Source organism: Alosa pseudoharengus, unplaced genomic scaffold (assembly GCF_046254945.1).
Source record: "Alosa pseudoharengus isolate Yale_2024_CS ecotype anadromous, Long Island Sound unplaced genomic scaffold, YU_APseudo_1.1 YU_APseudo_1.1_scf_20, whole genome shotgun sequence".
NCBI classification, from domain to species: domain Eukaryota; kingdom Metazoa; phylum Chordata; class Actinopteri; order Clupeiformes; family Clupeidae; genus Alosa; species Alosa pseudoharengus.
Genome location: NW_027468664.1, coordinates 25,947,427 through 25,973,250, shown reverse-complemented (window position 1 = coordinate 25,973,250; position 25,824 = coordinate 25,947,427). Strand labels below are relative to the sequence as shown.

General features: G+C 42.1%; 1 protein-coding gene across 1 annotated transcript in view; it reads right to left on the bottom strand.

Moving 5' to 3' along the window:
• The window catches only part of ano2b (anoctamin 2b), a 131,872-nt gene that overhangs the window by 94,426 nt on the left and 11,622 nt on the right, over nt 1-25,824 (bottom strand). The window contains exons 4-12 of the mRNA XM_076297204.1: nt 19,387-19,485; nt 18,348-18,502; nt 13,041-13,095; nt 11,725-11,776; nt 4,882-4,937; nt 4,471-4,518; nt 4,141-4,205; nt 3,907-4,041; nt 1,488-1,648 (exon numbers count right to left, since the gene is read on the bottom strand). Of these exons, the coding sequence (XP_076153319.1) occupies nt 1,488-1,648; nt 3,907-4,041; nt 4,141-4,205; nt 4,471-4,518; nt 4,882-4,937; nt 11,725-11,776; nt 13,041-13,095; nt 18,348-18,502; nt 19,387-19,485 (826 nt within the window). The remainder of the gene's footprint in view (nt 1-1,487; nt 1,649-3,906; nt 4,042-4,140; nt 4,206-4,470; nt 4,519-4,881; nt 4,938-11,724; nt 11,777-13,040; nt 13,096-18,347; nt 18,503-19,386; nt 19,486-25,824) is intronic.

Sequence of the window (25,824 nt, the reverse complement as noted above, 5' to 3'; positions counted from 1 at the left end):
CCTCTCATCTTACACCATGTCCTAACCAGATGCAATGCGAGCAAACATTAGCGATAAAATCTGTTTAATTCCATTGTTTTCAATTCGAGTGAGCGAACATTAGTGATAAAATCTGTTTAATTCCATTGTTTTTAATTGGAGTGTCCTGACTGCAAGTGACACAAGTAGCGCGATGCAATGCGACGTTTTGAGAGAACTTCTGTCAGACGCCCCGTGTATATTTTCTTTCTGTCGCCCGCATTGCTCTGTTATTTTGAATGACATAATAGAAGGGCATATTTTACAGATTCAGTGTCGACAGATAACATTGACAGTCGCTCGCTCCGATCCTGTTAGGACATGGTGTTACTCTGGGGAAGATGTAGAATAAGCCAATTTCTCAAACAGTTGGCACATTCCTATTCGGTTATTAAGTGATGATGCAATAATGGGATAATAAGTCTCTTTCCGGGTCCAACGGCTTACAGAGCCGCTCGTTTTTCTCCATAGACAGTAAAATAAACTATTTGTTCCGCTAATCAGTGTAGCCTTTAAGAAAATTGTCATCCTACTACTCTCTTGTTGCCTCAACCTAATAAAATCCTATTTTTCACGGAAGCCTGGACATTACCCTTGATTGTATCATCTGGCTGCATAGCTACATTAATTACTCGGTCAAAGTTAAACGATTTTGTTTTACTCTTACTAAAACGGAAGTGATGTTGACAAGGTTTAGAAGCTGCAAAAACAGGCTGGTTGTGCTAGTAAACGTAACAAACGTAAACGACAAAAAAGCTGTTGGACCCGTGACGTCGGACTTAACAACCAGATAAAGTGAGAGCTGAAGTGCAAGTCTCCAGGTTCGAGTCTGACTGGAGGTCATTTCCCAATCCCACTTTCCTCGTCACTTGTCGAATAAAGACAGGAAAAGCCTGACAGTATAACATTAAAGTGCTGAAAAGACTTTTTCTTCAAAGCTAGTCTTTATGAAATAATCCAGTGGTATGTGGCTCAAGTCCGTCGCCAGTTTCTCACTGCTTGCTAAATCCTTGTTGTGCTAGATTTGTGCTGTTTTTGATGACGATGATGTCTTAAGTTGTTGATACACTAACCAGCAACACGGATCATCTGATAAGCACATTTTCTCTCAAGGGACAATAAAGTTGAATTTAATTGAACTGACTGAACTTCAGAGTCAGACAAGAATCTGAAAAAAATAAAAATAAATAAAAAAGATAAAAATAAGGACAGAGGGAGAGAGATTGCGGGATGGACAAAACAGATAGAAGCAGAGAGAAAGAGATTGGGGATGGATAGAATAGAAAGAGGCATAGAGAGAGAGATTGGTGATGGATAGAACAGAGTGAGGCAGAGAGAGGCCGAGGCCGAAAAACACAGACAGACAGACCGACACAGACACACACCCACACACACAGAGACAGACAGAGACACAGACACACACACAGACAGACACACATACACACACGCACACACACACACACACTTACCCCAAAGAGACATGAAGATGGAGAAGAAGACGGTGGCCGGGTTGTCGAAGAGGTAGCTGGCTCGGGCCGTGCCACAGGCGGTGCTCAGGTGCCAGTAGTCGCAGGCGCCATCACACAGCGGGCACATGGTGAAGTTCTGCCTGTTGTCACACATCTCCATACTGGCACCACACACACACACACACACACACACACACACACAAATATTCAATTTGGTGCAATCAATGTGAATTGTTGAATTTTCAAAAGAATCTTAACCAACCTGCATGCAACTTTTATGTGAATTATTAATTCACATGAAGTATTATTATTATTATTATTATTATTATTATTATTAATAATAATAATAATAATAATAATAATATAATAATAATAATAATAATAATAATAATAATAATAATAATAATAATAATAATACACATAAATACATAAAATGTATAAAATAAATTAAATGTATAAAATACATTTAAAGATACTGCAAAGGAAGACTATAGTACAACAGAGAAGATAATCTAAGCATCAGAGAGAATGACACAGAGAAAGGTAATTTTTAAAGAGATCTCTTTACTAACAGTAAATGATTGTAATATCGGAAGATGTTGGGTGAGCTTGAATGGGACAGAGAGAGTTGTTGTTGTTTTAGGGAAAAGGCTTAAAAACAGAGATGCAAAAGAGCAGGTCATATTGTGACTGAGAGGATGTTGGCCCGGGATGTTGTCCTACTTTTGTTTTATTGCAATAAGGTCTTGGAATAGCCTTAGTCTTAGAACAAAAAAAAAAATCTCATTACATTATTTTTCTTTCAATATTTTTTGTTCTAAGATCACAAAGTAATTTATCCGAGTACAAATCCACACTCAAATCTCTAAAGAAACAGACATAAGCAACTTCTAAGGCTCAGAGACTTCAAAAGGGAAACTTTTCACATAACAGAAAATGGGAAATATTTTTACATTCTTAGATGCTTCATATTGTATAAATAAGAAGTAAAGAGTATTGAGTATTAAATTGTTAAGAAAAATATTAATTTGCTTTTGGTTATGCATTAGATGATTTCTAATTTCTCTCAGTAATGAAAGCTAAAGTTTTCCGAAGCGTGTCCTCCAAGTGACCTTGAGGAAACCCATTCCACGAGGGAAACAGAAAAAAGTGGGCGTTTGCCCTGAGTTTGTGCCAACCTGAGCCAGCAGATTCTGCCTTGCCAGTCGCTGCCCTTCTGCCCACCTCTCCCTCCTGTTCTCACTAAGGTCCTCCTACCGTCGTACCCTCTTAGCTGCCTTACGCCCACTCACCCTGGCATCCAGTCCCCGTATCACAGCAGGAGCTGGCGCTCTCGCCCGCTTCACAACATTTAGTTTCAGTTCTTTTTTTTTTTTTTTATGTTTTTTTTTTTGTTTTCAGCTCAAAACAACACATTTGTTGGCAAGAAGTTTGCTCTGTCTGCAGAAAAAAAGGATTATCACTGCTGAGAGTGTTATCAAAGTTATGAGGTGTAGAATCCTCTATGGGTACCCCTACACTAGCTAAAATAAATAAATAAATAAAATACAAATAAAAACACATTCAGTAGGTTTGGATTATTTTTTTGAAGGAATTTGAAGGTCACGTAAAGGATAGATGAAGACATCATTTTTGACCAACTCGTGCCCCCTCAGGTTATTCCCGAAGGTTGTGAGTAAACGTTTCACTAGTTTTTCCTACTTGGTTTCCTAGTTTTGGACATGAACTGCATTAGCTCTTTAAATAGTGTTCGCAGAGAGCGAGCCCTGATTAGGTCTCACTGAAGCCTTCATGCCAAATTCACAAGTCTGAAGCTTAATATTTCTTCTATGAATCATGCCTCCCTCCAGCGCTCTAGATTTCCCCCTTTTTTACTTCCATTCGGCTGCTGCTTTTGTCCAAAGCAAGTTACAGGAATCAATTACTACAAGGCCAGTCTCCACGGAACAACTTGTGGTTTAGTGCCTTGCTCAAAAGCACAATAGTGGCAGTTGGCAATTTAAACCAAAGTCCTTTTAGGCAAGTCCCTCCACTCGGCAGCCATATTGCAACGCTTTTTGGGCACTTATCGGGCCTCTATTTCAGCAGAAATGCACGTGCGCAAGGCTTCACGACACCAATCTTGCTCCAGCAGCGAGATCACAACACACCACATGATTGCCTCAATGTATTCTCAACACAACACATGATTGGCTCAATGTATTCACATGTCAACGTTTTGCCGCGGAAGGGGTGGGATATGTTTAGACAACTGCCATATTGGCGTTACAAACTAACCCTATACATTTCTATGGAGAATCTTCTGAGTGCTGTGTCTCCTCATTAGAAAGTCTCTGTTTAAACCACAACCTTTCTGGCTACTGCATGCTAGCCCATGCCAGCAGTGCTCTTTAGCCACTACGCTAGGACCTTGACGTACCTGGGCACGTTGGTGTCGACGGTGGCACAGCCGTAAAAGAACACGGTGATGCCCACTATGGAGGCGGGAATAAGCAGCTGAGTGTAGACACCCAACCAGGCAAAGTACAGACCGATCTTCTCTCCAAAGTACTTCCTGGGGTCAAAGGGCATATTCAGAGAAACAGCATTAGGTGGGAATGATTGATTCTTTCCTTCAACATACTTTTGTTGTTTGGACATTATACAATTGTACCTGATATAGTCTACAGGCTGGTACTTGAAGAAAGCTCCATATCTCGCCCACTCATCATGTAATATCTGAAAGACAATGGTCAGAAAAAGCCAACACATCTTTTGATGCACAATATTGTTCAATCAATTAAATTAAATTTTATCTATAAAGCAAAAAAATAAGTGAAATAGTTAGAAACAGAACTGGAACACCTAGAGAAAGCAGTAAGGCTACAGTACTTAGTGCTCGAGTTGTAATACATTACAACCTCATAAACGTTATGTATATCCCAAAAGTATATTCTCTACAGTGTAAATATTGTTGGTATCCCCACATATAATATAAACACACCTGTCTGTCGTTTCTCTCCTCACCCTTGGCTGAACCTTTGCAGTCACCCTGCAGATAAGGGAGAAGGACATTAACAACACAGATTGGAGATTGCGGGGAAACTCTATATCTTTACCTATTTGGCTGGCTGGCACTTTTATCCAAAGCGCTTTACAGATGTGAATTAATTGCAGGGCCAGACTCCCTGAAGCAACTCGGGGGTAAGTGCCTTGATTGGGAATTGAACTCACCCACCTCCCGTCAACTAAATGAATAGTGCTTCTAATTTCCTTTATGATGGCAGGAAAGTGTGAGGTCCTGTAACCCACTGACAGGTCCATTTTTACATGCGGCAGACACTTTTATTCAAACTGATTTACAACTGAAACCTATAGAGACGGTATTGAATTATGAATTCAAAAGGCTACTTACATCATGGAGAGGGAACGCTGCCTCGTAGACCCCTTTAGCTATTAGCGTGGTGATACCTACACAATGAGGACATATAAACATGTCAATATCCTCAGAGGTCTTTTCCCCTCATCTTAGCATGGCAAGTAATTTACTTAACAAGGGCAGTCAGATGACAGCAGGCCCTCGCCCCCATCTTGTTATGTTGACCCTAAGGTGGGGATCACATTAGCCAGCGGCAAGCGGCAGGTTTCCTATTGTTCTTTATGGTTCGGCAGCGGAACGGTGGCAACTCTGGCCGAACGCTAGCATTGAACAAGCTGAGCGTTGAACTTGGTTCAACTTTCAAAGCGCAACGCCAGCGTATTCAATGGACAAACCGTTTGTGTTGCTTAGGAACGAAATACAACTTATTATGGTCTGAGCGTTGCGCTACGTTTGCCGCTGTCGCTTGCCGATGTGATCCTCGCCTTAAAGGTGTGGGTTTTTGAACATTCTAACATAAGATTCTGTTCTGCAACAACTGAAGGTTCTAAAATTCTATGTTGAATTCAATGAACCCAGATATTCTTTAGAACATTCATTTTCCAACATTCCCGCCACACCGGTATGACGGTACACCTTAAAAAAAACCTTACCCAAATGCGGATGATCATGCAGGAGGAACCTGGCCCTTTACCTTGTCTGAAATTTGATGTACATCAGATCAGTATAAGTTACATGAGTGGACACACACATCCACCCAGACAGACGGACCTGATGACAATATCCTGGTTAGTTGCATTGCCATCCCCTCCCTTTAGTCAAACTGTTCAACACGTTCCTCAACACCCCTTCTTACTCTCCTCCTCATCTTACTAGGACTACTACTTGTTTAAACAGAAACAACCTTAACTGATAGCATGGAAATATCAGCATGCCAACAGCATGGCACATGACACATCACTTGAAGTCTCCAATTAAACAGCCTTTACTTCCTCAGGTAAATCACAGGATGAGAAAAATTCTGCCTTACTTCACTGACCGTACTGAGGATTTTCCCAGTTGCTACTCAGGACAGGTTCAGTGTAAACGTTCCAGTCTTTTTATATTCCCTCCCTTAAGCATGGACATAATGTGACTAAATTACATGACTAAATTACATCAATTTCTCCCCGATAGAGCTTTCAAATGCCAGTCTTGACATGGTCATCTATCCTCTTGGTCCCCGTTCGACAACCATAATTTGTTTGTTCAGTTTTGTCTGCTCACACACACACACACACACACACACACACACACACACCGCACCGGCTCCATCAGGGAGGATGTAACTGACTGAGTCCTTGGGACGAGGCAACAGCTGACATGTGGAACACAAGCTTTAATCAAACGTAATTAATCAGTCCGTTCCTTGGAGGATCCGTATTAGCATTGCAGCGATTAGCCTGCCACTAATAACGCTCTTCCCTGCCTCAACGGCAGGGACTGCACCCCACCCCCCTCCACACACACACACTCACACACACACACACACACACACACCAGCCTCGCACAGCCCTCCACACACACACACACACACACCAGCCTTGCACAGCCCAACACACACACACACACACACGTACAAGCACATACACACACCCTGGCACCCCCAAACCACCCGCCCCCTCAAATCATCACCGTCTCCACAAGCAACAGCCAGTAGCACCCCCCCACACACACACACACACCCCTCACACACACCCACTCACACGTTGCCTAAACCCCCTACGGTCTCTGATTCAATTCCAAAAGACACCCTGACATGACCCATATAATTCTAAAGCGATGGAACGACAGAGAGAAAGAGAGAGAGAGAGAGTGAAAGAGAGAGAGGGAGAGAGAGAAAGAGAGAGAGAGAAAGAAAGAGGGGAGGAGAGAGAAATACAGTGGGAGAGAAAGAAGTGAGTAAGAAGAGGGACTAAAATAGAGAGAATGCAATGCCAAGAGAAAGAGTGATACTAATGGATGTGGCAAGAGAGGGACAAATGATAAAGAAAAAGAGAGAGAGAGATGGAGTGAGAAATAGAAAGAGAGAGCAAGAGAGGGAGAGAGAGATTGGGAGAGAGGAAGGAAGGAAGGAAAGAAGGAAGGAAGGAAGAGTGGAGAGTAAGTGAGTGAGTGAGTGAGTGAGTGAGAGAGAGTGGTCAACTTGGTCAACAACAAAACAGTGAAACCCTGCTGTCTGACCAGGATGACCAGGATGTCTCCTCACCCATCGCTACGGAATGGAATGTCCACTCTAGAGAGGGAGTTTGGAGTTTGTTGACTTTAAAGAGACCAGGCAAGCTTGATGCTTTTTCTCTACGAAACTCCCCCTCGCTCGGTCTGAAGCTCTTTTCCTTTTCTTTGCATCTTCCGTCAAGGGTTTTCGCTGCTTCTTCGCTGGCTCTGCCATTATAAACACGTTTGCAACAATCGCTAGTGTTCCTGCCTCTGTGCTGTATGCAGGATGTAAACTGATCAGTCGGCGGGTATGATACACAGAACTTGCAAGCGGGATATTCTTCCTACAGGCAGTAGGGGCGGGCGAGAGAGTCTTCATTTGCCCTGTAATGAGTCATTTAACCATATACTGACTTTCGAAGATGAGTAATTAACACGAAAACTTTGCCTGGTGTCCCTTTAATGGCAAGGAATTAAAGGTGCTCTAAGCGATGTTACGCGGCAAATAAAACCAAATAATATTGTGTATAGATCACATCACTGTATTTACCACAGAGCCCAATAAATCAGCATCAGATCGTGCTTAAATCATAAAGACTGAAGATAAGAAATGCATTCTTTAGCATAGCCTGCTCCTGTGTATTAACCTCATAGCTGAAGAAAGTTTGCAAAATCAAATGTGTGGAATTATGGGTAGGTGCGCTGGAAGAGACTTACTGTATCTGTCTTTGCAGATAGATACGCATCGGCTCAGAGACAAGCATATCCGACATGTTTGGAAACTCCAGGGGGACATGAAAGAGACTAATCTGTCTTTGCAGATAGACATACAACGCCTCAAAGACAAGCACATGAGACATGTTGGGAAAGTCCAGAGGGACAAGAAAGACCAGTAGACTGACATTCTGAAGAGCTCCAGAGGGACCTTAAAATTCTGAAGGGCTCCAGAGGGGCCTTAAAATTCTGAAGAGCTCTATAAGGGCCTTAAAATTCTGAAGAGCTCCAGAGGGACCTTCTAGTGCTGAGGGAAGAGCTGAGGAACAGTCCAACAAAATAGCAGACGGTGCACGCACATCCAACTTAGTACAGATGCAGGGTAAAGTAGATCCGTGAAATAAAGAAAGAGTACCCACACACTGTTGCTGCTGCTCCCGAAGTAATTTATTACACAACAATTCGACCAATGTTGGCCTTCGTCAGGTGTTCCACCAGGTGTTACATTTGACGAAGACCAACATTGGTCAAAACGCAGTTTAATAAATCACTTCGGGAGCAGTAGCAACAGTGTGCAGGTACTTTTTCTTTATTTGAACAGTCCAACAAAACCTTGTTCTAGTACCACAATAATCCAACAAAACCTTGTTCCGGTACCAGCCCTCCCCCTTCCCAACATCAGCTCTCTCATCCTCCACAAAAGGAGGATACTAAAACATCATCCAGGTAGAAGGAGATGTCTACAATGAATGAATGTCTACAATGAACTCATCTGTCAGCAGGTTCCAAAAACTACTAGGCAGAAGAGAGAAAGAGAAGTAGACTCCACAACAACTACAACATGAACAAAATAATCCAGAAAGTATCCTTCTAAGTGACTCTAATGGAAAATTCTGAAATATGAACAGTCTCTTCCCAAAGAAAAGATTGATAAAACTTTGGTGCCTAACCACAATGAGTGCTCTTGAGCTACTCAAGGATCAAAGACTGAAAGATGTCACACATATTATTATTGACACTGGCACAAACAACCTTACATCATGAAGAAAAAGATGTAGGAATGTCCCTGAATAAATAGCAACGAAAGCAGTCACAACAGCACCAGTGGCCACAAGTCGAGCTGCATATTATATCACAACCTGCCATAAAATAAAAGAAACATTGTAACTTGTGTGTATATAATATAGACAAACAAATTTAGATTTCCCGTATCTCCTGAGTTTTTGTATCTGTTGATGTAGTGCAGGGGGGTCAAACTCACACAGGCAGTGGGCCATATTTGTTGGAATAAGACCTCATGGGGGGCTGTCATTGTCATGGTCATTATCATTTTTCTGCATGGGTATCAGAGTATTGTTTGATGATCTACTTTACTATACCCCCTTATGAGCAAGTACAAATACAAAAACAAGTACAAATCATGCACTCCTGTCATAGACTGCTGTTGTCCTCTTGAAATACCCCCCACTTCCATGTCAGTTTTTTTTGGCCTTTTCCTTCCTGAGGATAGTTTGTAGCGCTAGGTTTCATCAATTTATCATATTAAAGGGACATTGCTTATTAATGTTCATTGCTCATTGCTTAGAGACATTGTTGAGGACCACTGGATCTATTTTTTTTATTTTTTTTTGTAATATTTTTCCTTCCTAAGGTTAGCATGAACCCTGCTGGCGGGCCTGATCTGGCACCCAGGCCAATTCAATTCAATTCAATTCAATTCAATTCAATTCAAATTACTTTATTCATCCCCAGGGGGCAATTAAATGGCACAAAGAGCAGCATATTCCACCACATACAGTACAACATCAATAAAATAAGTTAAAAATAATATATTAAAAAAGGGGGGAAGGGGATGGGATGAGTGCAACAGTCATCAATCTACTGAGTGTTGTAGTATAATCCAAAGATTAGGGGGCGGGGGGCTTGGAGTTTAGGAGCTGGACAGCCCTGGGGACAAAGGCCTTATGTTTAACACCAATGTAGAGTGTACATTGCGTCTGTGTGGAATATGTTGTTATCTTGACCCATATCCAATGAGATATCTGTAAAGAACATTGAACTAAAATTTGAGAAAGAAGATTTTTCCTCTATTATACAACCCTTCATTTGCCCATTTCTCAGAGTTGAAACTACAGAGAAAGCGATCACAATGAAAAAAGACAGACAGACAGACAAATTAGAGAGAGATGATAGGAGGGTGGGAACGACAAAGATGAAGCCAGAGATGACAGATTCAGTGACTAACATACAGAGATACAGACAAAACAAAGAGAGAGGGACAAAGAGGGTGTGGGTGTGTGTGTGTGTGTGTATGAGTGTGTAAGAGTGAGAGAGAGAGAGAGGGAGGAAGAGAGGGAGAAAGAAAAAGAGCGAGAAAAAGAGAGCTTGTGACCCTGTCTGTTCTCAATCCATCCCTCCGCTAGCCTACATCTCTGCCTGCTTCTCAGACAGTGTGTGTGTCAGTGACGATTGCTGCTCTTTGGAACAGGGGAAGCTCTGATGGTCAATTATTAAATTAATATTATTAAGGCGCTATATTGTTCTTTGAGGGCAAAAATTATCCCAAAACCCAGAATAGGCCAAACAGTAGGCTATAGAGTAAGCATGGCATCATGTAGCCTACACCGTTATATAGCGTGCTACGTAACTTAGCCTAAATACACAACTGAAACAAAAGCAAGTCACAAACTCTGTAACTCCACATTACGGTTTTATTTACAGTAGCCTATGCTATTTACAAAGACAAATAGAAACCGACTGTATTGCTCCCAAATTATGAGAATTTGAGCTGCAACTTTCCTTGCCTCTCGACTTCACCTGTCAACACTAACGTTAACGCATCCCTTGAACTTGAACCACTTCCTGTCAGATCACGACATATGCTGTCAATCAAAAAGAGTCCAGCCTCTATCACGGTTCCTCCAATCATCATACAGAAGCTCGGCGTCCAGGCCATCCCACTGTCCCATTCACTCCCAGAGACGCTGGGCTTCCCTCGAAATGACGATTTTGTGGCGCTTGTCCAATAAACGTGTAGCTTTTCTGCACTGAGATCAGCCCACTCTGTAAGTGCCTCTCCGAGCGTCTATGGGTTTTTTGCATGGTTTTTTGATGGATCGTATCGTCACAGCAATGTATTAAGGGTGCGAAATCACGATAAATGACCGACAAAACCTTATTGCTGAACAAACTAGCCATGAAGATGAACATGTTTTCAGCATGTTCTAGTTGGAATAGTAGGCTAGAAGCTAATGTAATAGTGTTATTTGATGCGATTTACCGTGATATTTTAGAGGAGGCTGAGCTTCCCCTGTAGTCTTAGACCAATCGCCTCTGGTGTGTGTGTGTGTGTGTGTGTGTGTGTGTGTGTGTGTGTGTGTGTGTGTGTGTGTGTGTGTGCCTACATCTCCGCCTGCTTCTCAGAGCTGCCGGCTCTGTCCTTCTGCTCCACAGTGGCTTCCAAAAGAGCATATGGTAGCAGGGGCCACCAGCACACACTACCCCCTCACACACACCACAACAACCCACACACACACACACACCCCTATAGCTGTCCATCCCCACTCTCTCCCTGCCCAGCCTGGGTTGACACTCTTTGGGATTCCCCCTCAGGCTTGGCTAGTCTGTGTGTGTATGTGTGTGTGTGTATATGTGTATGTATATGTATGCATATATATATATATATATATATATGTGTGTGTGTGTGTGTGTGTGTGTGTGTATATATGTGTATGTATATGTATGCATATATATACCTTATTTTCTGGACTATAAGTCGCACCGGAGTGTAAGTCGCACCAGTCAAAAAATGTGTCATTAAGAGGAAAAAAACATATATTTAAATATATATATGTTGAACCTAAATCGCAGGACCAGCCAAACTATGAAAAAAAGTGTGACTTATAGTCCGGAAAATACGGTATATATATATGTCTGTGTGTGTGTGTGTGTGCACACCATACCCACCCATGCTCTGACTAGTCCGTGTGCAGGCTGTGCGTCGAAGGATCTCATGTACCTGGGGAGCCCAGGAGAGAGGCAGTAGAGAGAGAGACAGAAAGCATTTTTGGCACAGTATGGTCACTGTGGTACTAGTATGTGACCCTGCAAGGCGAAACCAGTCGCTTTGGTAAAATGTAGAAAATGAAGTTAGTGTGCTCACATGAACGGTCATAAACTAAGCTTTCCAACAATATGTATATTGAGGATATTGCAAAAAGTATCGCTAACATAACGGCATCCAAAGTTGGCATGGTTCTCCCGTCACGATACGCCAGAAGAGGAGAAAAATTACCTTTTTAAGTAAATTGTCACGTGCCATAGTGTGAGGACACAGTTATTATTAGCCATATGGTAGCGTGTCTTTAAAGCGGATGACTGACTATGTGCAGTTTCATCAACCGTGCAATGAGTGTCTTTTTCTGCCCCCTAGTTAATACCTGGGACGGTCCTCGGAAGGTTTCACTATAGAATAATTAATGTATTTCGGGGAAGTAAGGGAAGAGGAAGTTCTGTGTACACAGATTGCGATACGTCAATGGAAAACTTCTCCTGGTCCCTAAAATGACGCCAGGATATTTCGCCAGGATAGTTCGTGCCCTGAAAGGGAAGTATTTCACATTCATATTCGGCTACATCTGCCAAGAACGATAGAGAGCTGACACATTGAGTAAATTTTAGCTCTACCGTAAAACCTTATAGCGGCGTGGACAAAGGGAATGACTGAATCTTCACCTAAATAATTTCAGGGTTTAACAGTCAAAACTTATGTTTTTCCGTGAAATTCAACATTTTAACCCATACGTTTGTTTATCGTGGATTTCCTCAAAATAGCACCGTGCGCAAAGTGACTGGTTTCGCCTTGCACGGTCACGTATTACAATATTTATCAATTCAATATTATTATATAAATTTCCTTTTAGTACATTAATCTACTCTGATAATATTGGGTCTGAAGTCCACAATATGGAACATAGCCTTGTATGCTTTAATCTTTGCTTTATGAACATAATCTTTATGCTTTATGGTACAACCCAGTTTACCATAAGTAAACTGGGTTGTACCATAAAGCATAAAGATTTGCAATAATATTGTATCGGGGCACGAAAGCCGTGCAGAGTGGTATGTTCTTCTGACCACGAATACACACACACACACAGACGCACACACACACACACACACACACACACACACACACACACACACACACACACACACACACACACACACACTCTCTATCTCAAGCAAGCAGAAGAAAGATGGAGAAAGGGACTTTGACTCACAATTCGACTCCTTGTGGCATTGTCAAAGAAGGTGTCCTTGGATATGATGTTGTACCTGAGAATAAACAATGGCTTAGAGATATTACAGACAGAAATGGACCAAGCTATTAAATACAACGCACACACACACACACACACACACACACACACACACAAAAATGGTCAGTCACAGGGATTAAAGTGAAAAGTGTTGTGGTAACGCTATTTCGGCTACTTTATGGTACCAGGGCTGCCAACTTTTCAAAAAGCATTGGAGTGAGATTTGGTGGGGCCAACCAAAATTGTGCCGCGTACACAGCTCATTCAGCATTATACATTTTTGAGGACAGCCTGGACTAACCATATCTGAGAAAGTATGATGTGATAATATTTGCATATGTTTTATGCCAGGCTTTATATCAAGAAAAAAACATTGCATCTAATTTTTTTCTTCATATTTTTGCAGTAATGTCACTAGGAAGGCAAGGAAGCATGCCAGTAGAAATATTAATATCTGTGTAAGTATGATTGTCTGGAATCTGGCAATATAAGAACCAAAGATTATAGAGTGCTACGCTCTAGAATTGTTGATAACAACCATGATACTCTGTGGCTAAGGAATTTACAAAAATGTATGTATTGACATAAATAGTTTACATTAAAATATGGCGCCCACTTCCACGCCCCCGATATGGGCCCCCTCCCGTAAGTACTCGGGCTCATCGGGCAATATTGTAAATGAGCTGTGATTACATTGGCAGTTCTCGGATATCAATATTTTTTCTCACACTACAGTATATTCCATGAAAAGGATTGAGAGCTATTTATACCACTCAGATGCCCTATAACTATTAGTCATGGTGACCTTATTTTTTGCACGTTCAGATGTTACAACACTGGCTACAATATGAGTTAGAAATTAAAAAAAAAAAACCTGCAACTTATTAAATTCCTTTATTTATTGTCCATTTTTACAGAAGGAACAAGGCCTGCTGGGAATGGGGAAAATGTGTTTATCCCAATGATCTTACTTCCTGTCATTCGTGATTACATTACGTTGTGAGGCTACTTCTGGATGTGTTGTAGCAAATGTTTTTATTGGATTTTCTTTTTTTTCTCCTTTCAAGGAATAGGAAGTTACAAATACAGTAAACATAAGAAACAAGCTACTAGACAAAAACATACATAAAATTAAAATTGAAAAAAAAGAAAAAAAAAGAAAAAGTAAATAATAATAATGAGAGACATAAAATGAATAAAAATAAATCAAACACTCAAAACCAAATGGCACGCTCATTGGTACATAAGCAAGGAGTATTTAGACAGTGGGTATCCCAGCGATTGTACAGGGGTAATGATTGTTTGGTCAATTTAGAGCCCTAAGAAATTGAGGGCCCTTAACAAAGTCCTAAAAGGAAGTCCACATTTCTTCAAACAGTGCATATTTTCCTTTCAGTGAATATGTTATTTTTCCATGGCTATAACTTACAATGTACAATGTCCTCTAGCCAGCTTTTGGTAGTCGGCCTCTGTATAGACTTCCAACATTTTACAATAGTCTGCCTGGCTTGTAGTAGGCTTAGGGTAACCATCTTTCTGTTAGCTCGGCTGAGATTAATGTCCCAAATGTATGAGTATGAGTCCCAAAACGCACATTATTGGGCACATAGGAAGAATCACCTCTGACGAATGAGTGTCTCAACAACCTCATTCCAAAATTCTTGTACTTTTGAACAGGACCATAAACAATGGAAAAGCGTCCCTTTATGTGTTTCACATTTAATACATACGTCAGGAATATTTAAATGATTCAAAACCTCTGGAGTGATATACAGCCTCATTGACCATTAATACTGTAATAATCTGAAACCTGAAATAGAAGTTTGTGTTTGTGATTGGGTACAAATATTTTGCCATTCAGACCCATTTATCTCCTCCCCTAAGTCTGCGCACCAAGCAAGTCTCTTGTCCTCAGATGTCTCTGGAGACCCAGATGACAAAATCTTATAAAAGATGGAAATAAGTCTTCTCTGGTGTGGGCTTACCATAATACTTTCTACTTTTTTGGGTCTTGTAGATGAAGTCTCTGACTTGAATGTATTTAAAGAAATGTTTAGCAGGTATGTCAATTTATTTTCTAATACTGTATCTTCAAATGGCATGAGAGCATCTTCCTGAAAGAGGGGTTAAGAGCACAAAATCTCCACCCATAATTATTTCACCTCGAAAAAAGGAAATGGTCATGAAGAGGTTACTAAAGAATGTGGCATCGTCATTGTTGGGCCCATAAACGTTTACAAGAATAATTTCCTGATTCAAAAGAGTTCCCCCAACCACCACAAATCTACCTGCAGGATCCTGGAGAAGTTTGTGAATCCTAAAGGGGACTGATTGATGGATAAGGATTGCTACTCCTCTTGCCTGTGACAAGAAGCAAGAAGCTAGAATTTGCCCAGGCCATCTCTCTTCCTTATGGACAATCTCATCTGACAATAGATGTGTTTCTTGGAGAAATATGACTTTTGCTTGGAGGTTTTTAAGTCTGGACAGTATTTGCTTAATTTTAACTCATTTACTCATACCCCTGACATTCCATGAAGTAATATTGAGAAAAGGAACATTACTCATAACCCAGCCTATGTAATATTAACGTTATACCATCAGCTCCTCTTCTACCATAGGATCCTTAACTAAGGAGCAGATACAGAACATTCAACAAATTTGGGTGGAACCCATGTCCGGCAAAATCAATAAGTATAAAAAAACAAAAGTAAACCCAAGTATGTATAATTACTGACCCATAACATTATGTAAAATTAAACACAAAGGGGCCAGCTATAACCCAGAATATGTGATACATGATACTCTTATCCACTAAAGCTTAGTCAAAGCTTCGTTCATTTATGTTGGATCCAAGCATGCTTGCGAAATCTAGCCAGACTCACTCACGTCATTGTCCCGTTCAGTCTGAGACCGTTCTGTCTCGACCTCTTGTATGAAGGCCTCTACATCTGCTGGAGTAAGAAACGTAAGCAGTTTACCCTTGTGGTAAATTCTCATCTTTGCTGGGAACTGTAATCCAAACTCAATATCCAGAGTATGCATTCAGGTTTTTACGCCATCGAACATTTTCCTCCGCATGCTGGATCTCCGCGGATAGATCAGGAAAAAACATCACACGGTTCTCCTCAAACTGTAACGATTTCTTCTTGCGGGCCGCCTTCATCACTCGGTCTCTGTCAGTCAACCAGCGGAATTTCACGAGAATCGCCCGAGGAAAAGGTTTTTGGCTCAGATTGTTGGCTTTAGAAGCGGCTGCTTTGGGGAGTCTGAAGGCTTGGTCAATGGAAGGTGGAATCGGGAAATTTTCTTGACCAAGGAGGTCTGGGAACCACATGTTGAGGAAGGATACCAAGTCACCTTTCTCTGAGTTTTCTGGCAAGCCCACCAGTCTCAAGTTCAGGCAGCGCTGTCGGTTTTCAATTGTCTCCACTGACTTGGTGAGTGCTAGCATCTTTTTCCGAGTGGTTGCAGAGACGTTAGCTAGGTTGTTCAATTGGTCCTCAGCGGAACTTATACGGGATTCTGCGCCACTTAGTCTTTCGGAAAAGGAGTCCAATGATTCTTTGATCTCGCGGTTTGAGGTGATAACTTCTTTGAGCTGGGCAGTGAAGTCTTTTCGAAGAGCGTGAATAGCTGCTAAAATTCCATCATCCCTAGATTGGATTTCTGGAGCTTCAGGTAGCTCATGAGCTAACTCCAAATCGCCCTCTCTCTTCTTCTCTTTACCTCTTGAACCAGGTTTACTCGACTTCATTTTGGATCCTTGTTATATCTTGCACTTATATCACTCGACTAAGACTTTTAACTATATCAAACGTACGGGTTTACATTTACATATGATATATTTTACCGGAGCACCTGGGTTTTGCGACTTCTCACATCCACGTCATAACCGGAACTGTGTTGTAGCTTAGTTATAATAATCAGCAATGCAATCAGCAATTAGTAAGCATTAAAGTGGCACACAGAAGAGAAAAGAAAGACGAGAACAGGAGGAGACTAAATCCAAATGAATGAAACTGAATAGTTTTTTTAAAAACACGAATGTTGCTGCTGGCGTTGATGCTAGCAATTCTGACTTTAGTCCTACCTAAGGAGTAGGCTAGCATGGGACAAGAACGATTGAGTGGATTGGCTATAAAGCTTTCCTTAAAGAACAGCAGAGCCAGGCAGTTGGGTTTCAACGATATATCAATGACTTTGCTGAACAGAAGGCCCGTAGAGTGAACTTCTTCTAATGGGTGAGTTACAGGCTGCTTTTTTATGGAGTAGGCATATGTGAGGTGCACTTTCTGTGACCTTTTTGTGGAAGACTATCTGACCGCTGTGCCACACTGTTAGGCTAAATTAAGCAATTGTGTGGTTATTGTGTAGGCGCCACGCATATGAGTTGCTGTGTTTTTCTTGATGGCTATTTAATTGTTCTATGGTTATACGTTATCTGCGTTTTGGTTTCAGAAGTTGGGAGAATTCAGTTTAACAGGTGGTAGCGATGATTTGTCAGGTAGCCACTGTGCCTGGCTCTTTCTGATCACTTTGGTGAATCTCCATCAGACACATGCAATTTTGTGTGCGTGTGTTTGAGTCGCGGGGGGTGTGATTGGTGTTCGAGGGGGGGCCAAATGGAAATGCTTGCACCGGGGCCCAGCATATCTATGCTACGCCACTGGGAACTGCATATTGTACAGAGGCATGCTTTACTAGTATTCGGTAAGTTTATTGTGATATAGGGTTTGCCATGTTTTGAGTGAAGAGTTTGTGAGATATTTCACCAAGTTAAAGGGTGTGCAGAATGCAAATATGATTAAATTTCATGTGAGTTCATTTCATTCGCGAACCATTTATCACAGCAACCTGGTGCCAGGGGTGCCGTTAGGGGAGGTGAAGTTAGGCTGATTCTAAGGGCCAGGCACTGACAGGGAGCCACCAGAGATCAAATTAACGGAAATCCGTCGTACGACGGAGAACTTCCTGCAATCAGTCACTTCATACAGTTTACAACCATTGACTACAGCACTTTATGACAGAGTTTGCAGACATCACATTCTTCAATTCTTGTCGAAAACAAATGCTGCCCCACCCCAATACATACTTTCCCTATTCCAATCACTCTACACCCTATCATTCCCCTTCATTCACTCACACACACACACACACACACACACACACACACACACACATACACTTTCACTCACTCACTCCCTCTGGCCCCTCTCATCCCCCATAATTTTCTCTGTCACACACACACACACACACGGTTCTCACAGGTGCATCTTTTCTCGGGAGAAGCAATGAGAGAGGAACTTGGTGCGGCTCTGGTTCTGCAGGTGAGGGACGTTTGGCTGGAAGGGCTGGTTCATCTTCCTCCACACCGCACTCAGGGTCCCCGCAAAGCCCTTCTCCTCCTTCAGATCATAACTCTAGGGTTAACACACACACACACACACACACACACACACACACACACACACAAACGCAGTTTAGCCTAATAGAAGAGGCCCATGGCCACAGGGCTTTTATTTTGTAAAGTGTATCTCTTACTCTTAGGTTACCCAGGTTTGTCACTAAAACACTTGACATACATGCCAGGTGAAGTAACTTAAGAATGAATTTAAAACATATATCATTAAAATACTGCCCATACCTGCGCGCGCGCACACACACACACACACACACACACACACACACACACACACACACACACACACACACACACACACACACGAGAATGTCCACACACAGGGATACATGCATACACACACTCATACACAAACAAATTCATTGATACACAAAGAAATCACATTGACAACCACATACCGGTATGCACTAACATAAACACACATACACACATACTAACACTATCATGTGCATGGTCATCTTTAGAAAACAGTAGACACACACACACACACATAAACAAACACACAAACATATATATATATATATATATATATATATATATATATATATATATATATATATATATATATATATATATATATATATGATTGTGAGACAGACAGAGAAATCAGCAAACATAAGCACACAAAAATGTGTGAAATGTCTGTTTCTCTCTCTCTCACACACACAGACTTACACACACACACACACAGTCTCTCTCTCCCTCTCTCTCCCCTATATTTAGACTGGAGTGGGTAGGCATTAAGTCGGGCAGGTCAGGTGAAAGCAGCACACGTAATGGCTCTTGGGCGCAGAGCCCCTGCTGGTAGCAGTCACGACTGGGCCGCGCCGCGCCACACCGTGGGGTTGGGGTCAGTGTGGGTGCGACCGAGCAGCGGCGGCTCACCTTTTTCGTGGGCATCTTAATCTTCAGAAACTCCGCTTCCCTGGCAAGCACCGCCCAGGGCGCGTGAAGGCGGACGAACGCGTGGCCGTGGAGTTTGTGCTGTGGAGGAAACAGCAGAGGAGCCGTCAGCGAAAAGCTCTCTACACCGATGATTCTCAACATTCCGGCCGCCAAGGCCCCCTTTGTGTCTAAGGAATGCACACATTTTTACAGACAAATGCGTTTGTATTTTACACAATAAAATAGGATCATTGTTCTAATCATCTCAAGCCCTTTCTGTTTAGAACAACAAACAATGGTCTAACAATCTAAACCGCCCACCCTCAGCCATATTTGTTATATTTGTCAATGACATTTCCGTTACATTCCCTCCACACTCATACCAACCTCAGAAATGCTTAAAAAAATTTTTTTATTGTTTGTTGCTATTTAACCATCACATACTCCACTCTGTACTGGAAATAAATAACAGCATTAATAGCTAACCAGTTACGAAAATATCTGCCTATCAAGATGCTGGAAAAAACAAAAACATTGTAGCCGTCAGGAACACAGAATATTCCTTCCTTCCTTGTGACACAGATAGCAAAAACACTAGGCTCAATTCCATGAAGTTGGAGCACCAAATCGTGGCTAGTAGCTAAATAAATGCATAAATAAATAGACAACAATAATCTCAGTCCTTGTGGGGACAGGGTACCCATCTGTTAGATGCTCCCTTTGCCTTAGGCCTCAAGCCTCGTTTCCTGCCTGTTGCCTCCAACATGATCCACCACTAATGCAAATCCACAACTCTCTTTCTCTCCCTCTCTCTCAGCCTCCGCATACATACCTACCTACATCCTCCTACACCTCCGTAATTCATTCGCCTCTGGTCTCTCTCTCGCTCTCCTCTCTCTCTCTCTCTCTCTCTCCTCTCACTCTCTCTTCCTCTCTCTCTCTTCTTCTCTCTCTCTCTCTCCTCTCTCTCTCTCTCTCTCCTCTCTCTCTCTCCTCCTCTCTCTCTCCTCCTCTCTCTCTCTCTCTCCTCTCTCTCTCTGAGAATACGCCCCTCTCCAGCCTCCATGTGCTACGAACCAATCAAGAGTGGCTGGAGGCTGAGGAGAAACAACACGACCAACACGAGGCAAGCTGCATGGAAAGCAAACCAAAGGGAATAAAAACTCTAGCCTCCTACACAGTCAGAGTCAGGCCATTCACACACACACACACACACACACACACACACACACACACACACAGGAGACGCTATGGGGCAGATCTGCCCTAGATCTGGGGTGTAAGCACAAATTCATGCAGTTATAATAATAATAATAATAATAATAATAATAATAAAGCATAATTTATAGAGCACTTTTCCGACACAGGATGCAGCTCAAAGTGCTTTGACTGTCTGACACTATCTTAGTTATTTGGGTAGCCGAAGAGAAGAGAGAGAGAGAGAGAGAGAGAGAGAGTGACACCTACCGGGTCATCACACAATACTTGCAAAGAGCTTGCAAATACATGGCATCAACATGCAGGAGAGGTCACCTATATATGTTTATGCAATTCGGGGTCAGATCAGATCTGCAGTTGTCTGTGTACCCAAAGGTCTGCAAAAAAAACCAAAGGCATTGGCCTCACACTGGTTATGTTCAGTAGTTGCGTGATCAATCTGTAGTTAAGAGATTGCTAATGCATTGAATACCAAAATGGCATAATGAATACTACGTACAGCCCAATGCCCTGGCTCACCTTATTGCCACTTGCATACTACTGAGGATTGTGGAGATGCTCTGTGTCACTCAAATTGTTTTATATATGTAATGCGATCTAGGAAAACCAATCACATGGTGCAATTTTACCAACTTATGATTCTGATACCATCCTAGCAACATCCAAGATTTTGGGAGGATGGTATCCAGGATTTTGCTAGGGGACAGTGTCCAGAATGTTGCCAGGATGGCATCAGCATCTTAAGTTGGTGAAATTTCACCAGAGAGGGTTGAAACGGAGCAAAAATCAAAGCAAAGAATTTTTGAGTACACCATGTGAAGGGTTTTCTACAGATCACACCACATATGTGGATTTTTGTGATTAGAGCTTTTCTTATTCTGTGAGCCCAAACGTCATGACGTATGCACAAAGGAATAACCAGAGCGGTGAGAACTCAGCCACCTGCTGAGTGACACTGATTGCAACACAGACATCCACTGCCTTGGTACGTTCAAATTCAGCGAAGCGGGGCGCTCGTTTGAGGTGAATGCGAGTTCTTTGAACCATTCAATTTGAATGTTTTTTTTTTTGCTGTTGTTTTGTTTGTAAACATTCCAAATTGCTTCAGTGTCCATCCACTCAGACCATGTGTGTGTGTGTGTTTGCACAAATGCTCACAGTAAACTCAAAGCAAACAAAAAACTGTTATTAAAAAAAAAAAAAAAAAAAACATTTTGAGAATGTTTACCTTAGTATGATGTTCTGAACACACCACACTGTTGGTGTTTACTATAAGAAAGTTATAGACCCTTTCAACAAGAAAAACAAAAACAATGCTTGGACGTTCTATTTTGTTCCCAGTCTACTTCCACTTCATTAAGATAACATAAATGTTAAAATGGAAGCCTTGTGGGAACAACTATGATCCTGATAATGGAACTCTCTTGAAACGCTCAATAGGCAAAAGGCTCCTCAGTGTACAGTAGTGTGAAAAACCAGTCACTGGCAGTTTACACCAGAGCCAGTTCTGAAGCGGCTTTCAGTCGCCCCTCAATTGTCCATCTATTGTCAGCGATGGAAAGCCGTTAGTCAGTGTATCAGTTTACAGCAGCAGCGTTTAACGTGTGTATTACGGAGGGGAAATGTAGAGGAATGCCTATTTTTATGTGTCACTTCTATTTCTATGGAGTATGTGAGACGTGCACATAGAAAAACACACAGATAAACACATTGTTGCGTCATGTCGGAGACGGATTACGTTCCACTCTTGCTTGCATCTGACAATTCCCAGTTACCCTGAGGCACACAAACACACACCAGGTTTCCCACTTTTTTCTAGAGATAATTTTACAGGGCTTTGCCAGGACTTTGTCGGTGGTAGCTGGTATGTCAAATGGTAAATGCACTTCATTCATATAGCAGTACTCCGAGCATTCAAAGTGCTTTACAATTTCATGCCTCGCCTTCACCCATTCACACACACTCATACACTGATGTTGATGTATGACAGGGCAGCCAGGGTAGTCTAGCAACTCTCCTTTGGCTTGTGAGCTGGAAAAGTCAAACTTTGATCAGGCCAAAATAATTTTGCGTTATTTATTAATATTAATATTAACAACCATGCTAAACTAGACCTAGTCACTTCAAAGTAAATTAATATATTTCCTGCATAAGAACTGCAAATATTTCCTCCAAAATCATGCATAGAGTCGGAATACATATTCATAAAACCCTTAAATAGCTGAGTTGAGAGGCTCATCGTGCATAAGGCCCCGGTGCATACAAACATGTGGTGCTGCTGTCACAGACCTAATTTGTTTAGCCAGACTGTGATTCATTAATTATCACCTTAGAATAGGTGCACTTCCTCAGGCAAACATGCTGCCTCTCTTAACAAATCAGCACTTGAAAGAATGTGTGACAAAAACGTATGTGAGAGAGAAAGAAAGAGAGAGAGAGAGAGAGAGAGAGAGAGTGTGAGTGAGTGAGTGAGTGAGTGAGTGAGTGAGTGTGTGTGTTATTTTTGTTCCTATCAGCACTCTGACAAACGTAAAAGTTAGGGTATCGCTGGGCAGCACAATGTGGCGCAAAACATTTTGAGCTTTTGTCGGAAAGCCCATTCCAATTTTGAATGAAACATACTGTATGACACACCTGAACAGCATGTTGAGGAGTACGGTCACAAATATGTAGGGCTGCAGCTATCGATTCTTTTTGGAATCGAGTATTCTAGCAATTATTTCATCGATTAATCGAGTAATTGGATAAAAAATAATGTTGCGTTATTAAGTGCAATTTATTAATATGCACAACAATCATGCTAAACTAGCCCTAGTCATTTCAAAGTAAATTAATATATTTCCTGCATAAGAACTGCAAATATTTCCTCCAAAACTGCAGTTTTGAAACTTACAGTAATGCAGTTATTATTATTGGTAAAGCCTTTAATAATTATGTCTGGCATAGGCGATAGGTGAGGTAGCCTAACCTAACACCAGGAGTGTGTGTGTGTGTGTGCGAGAGAGAGATGATGAGATCATTCTGGGGGTGCGCTTCAGTAATAACAGTCTGTGTGAAATAATAATCCCTGAGCTGAGCAGGCCACGTAACGCAGGCGATAGGAGGCAGAGAATTTTCGCACGTAATGCAAGTGATCTGCTTCGAGGCAGAGAATTTTCCTCGATCATTTTTTGTAATCGAATTATTCAAATAACTCAAGTAATTGTTTTAGCCCTACAAATATGTGATTAGAATGGTCGCGAACCGAGAGTTCCACATTATGATGTGACAATTACCCTCAGAGATTTTTCCTATAGACATAAAGAACACTGAAACTATAGATTGTTTGCATAGAATTCTAGAAGGAAATATGAAAATAATTCACTCCTCAACAGGTTAACAGATTCAATGTGGACAGAGAGCACTCAATGTCATAGTTGGACACTCGCATGCCGTTAGGATAAGCTGTAAAGGGCGTCTGCACTGCCATGGGCCCTGCTACTGTAAATAAACCAAGCTAAGGCAAAAGAACTCAATACGCCTTCAGGTAGTCCAGAGAGCCCCGCAGGTGGGTTAGCACGAATCAAACAGACTCAGTCATCCATGGGAGAGTTCCCAGTTCCCACGCACGCACACTGCATCAAAGCACACCAAATGCCACTAGTTCCTTTGAAAGGGCCACGATAGGATCTCTGCTATGTCTTTTCGCACAGTGGATTTCAAAATACAGAAAAGGTCTCTTTAGCTAGAGGCAATTCATTGTATTTTAAAGGGTTTCCAGGGTTTCCACTCTAAGTCAAATGTAAAATTCCATGACTTTTTCCTGACAAAAAATGATGCAAACATCAGGCAAGTGTCATACCATTGGCGCAGTGATTTCTAGCGAGTTATTAAAGATGTGTTGTATTGTGTGCACACAGTCTGGGCAGCCAAGTTTGCCCAGTTCGTCCACCATGACAGGACAACCACGCTGGGCTTTGGTCTACTTTCTGTGTGCATTTGAGAGCAACATTTGCAAAAGTAGACTGACCGACCGACACACACACACACACACACACACACACACAAACGACTCTGTGAGGGACTATTAACCCGTCTGCCCACTCACCCATCTGTGTGTGAGGATGGGTGTGTGTGTGTGTGTGTGTGTGTGTGTGTGTGTGTGAGTGTGTGTGTGTGAAGATGAGCATGTATGTATGTGTGCGTGTGTGTGTGTATGGAAAAGCTGTTTAGTGGTCATCTTACATGAAGTACCATGATCATGACTGTGGTTGTGTGTGTATCTGAGCTGTTTAGTGATCATCATACATTAAGTGGCATGAGCATCACTGTGTGGTCGTAGTGTGTGTGTGTGTGTGTGGGGTGTGTATGTGTGGTGTGTGGTGTGTGTGTGTATGGTCAGTGCGTGTGTGTGTGTGGTGTGTGTGTGGTGTGTGCGTGTGTGTGTGGTGTGTGCGTGTGTGGTGTGTGCGTGCGTGTGTGGTGTGTGCGTGCGTGTGTGTGTGTGGTGTGTGCTGTGTGTGTGTGTGGTGTGTGCGTCTGTCTGTCTCTCTGTTGTTGCTGTGGTCATCATAAATTAAGTGGCATGAGCATGACTGTGTGGTCGTGGCGTGTGTGTGTGTGTGTGTGTGTGTGTGTGTGTGTGTGTGTGTGCCCGTGTGTAAGGGAACACTGTTGAGGCTGACTGGCTGGAGCGCACACTGACAGACGGGGGTAACCTTATCCAGCTGGCTCCTGTCAGTGGCTGATATGCACTATCATTTTCAGCGCACGGACAAGTGTGTGTGTGTGTGTGAGAGAAAGAGAGATAGAATGAAAGAGAGGAAGAGGGAAGGAGAGAGAGAAAGAAAGGCAGAGAGATGAGAGTGCACACCCCTGGAGAGCAAATGGGAGAGGGAGACATGATGAACAATAATGAAAGGGAGAGGGGAGAAAGAGAGAGGGAGAGAGAGGAGGGGGAGAGAGAGATATAATGAGGGGAGAAGACATCCACACAGTGTAGAGAGCGCAAAGGGAAGAGGAATGGACATCAACTGTAAAAGGAAATGGACAGATGTGTAAGAACACCTGTAGTCACACAAACACACATGATATACTGTACAGAGAGGAGAGCAGTAAATGTGCTGTTCCTGTGTGTGTGTGTGTTTGTGTGTGTGTGTGTGTGTGTGTGTGAGTGAGAGAGAGAGTGTGTAAGAGATGGAGAGAGAAGGGAACAATGAAAGGATGAAAGTCAGAACGAAA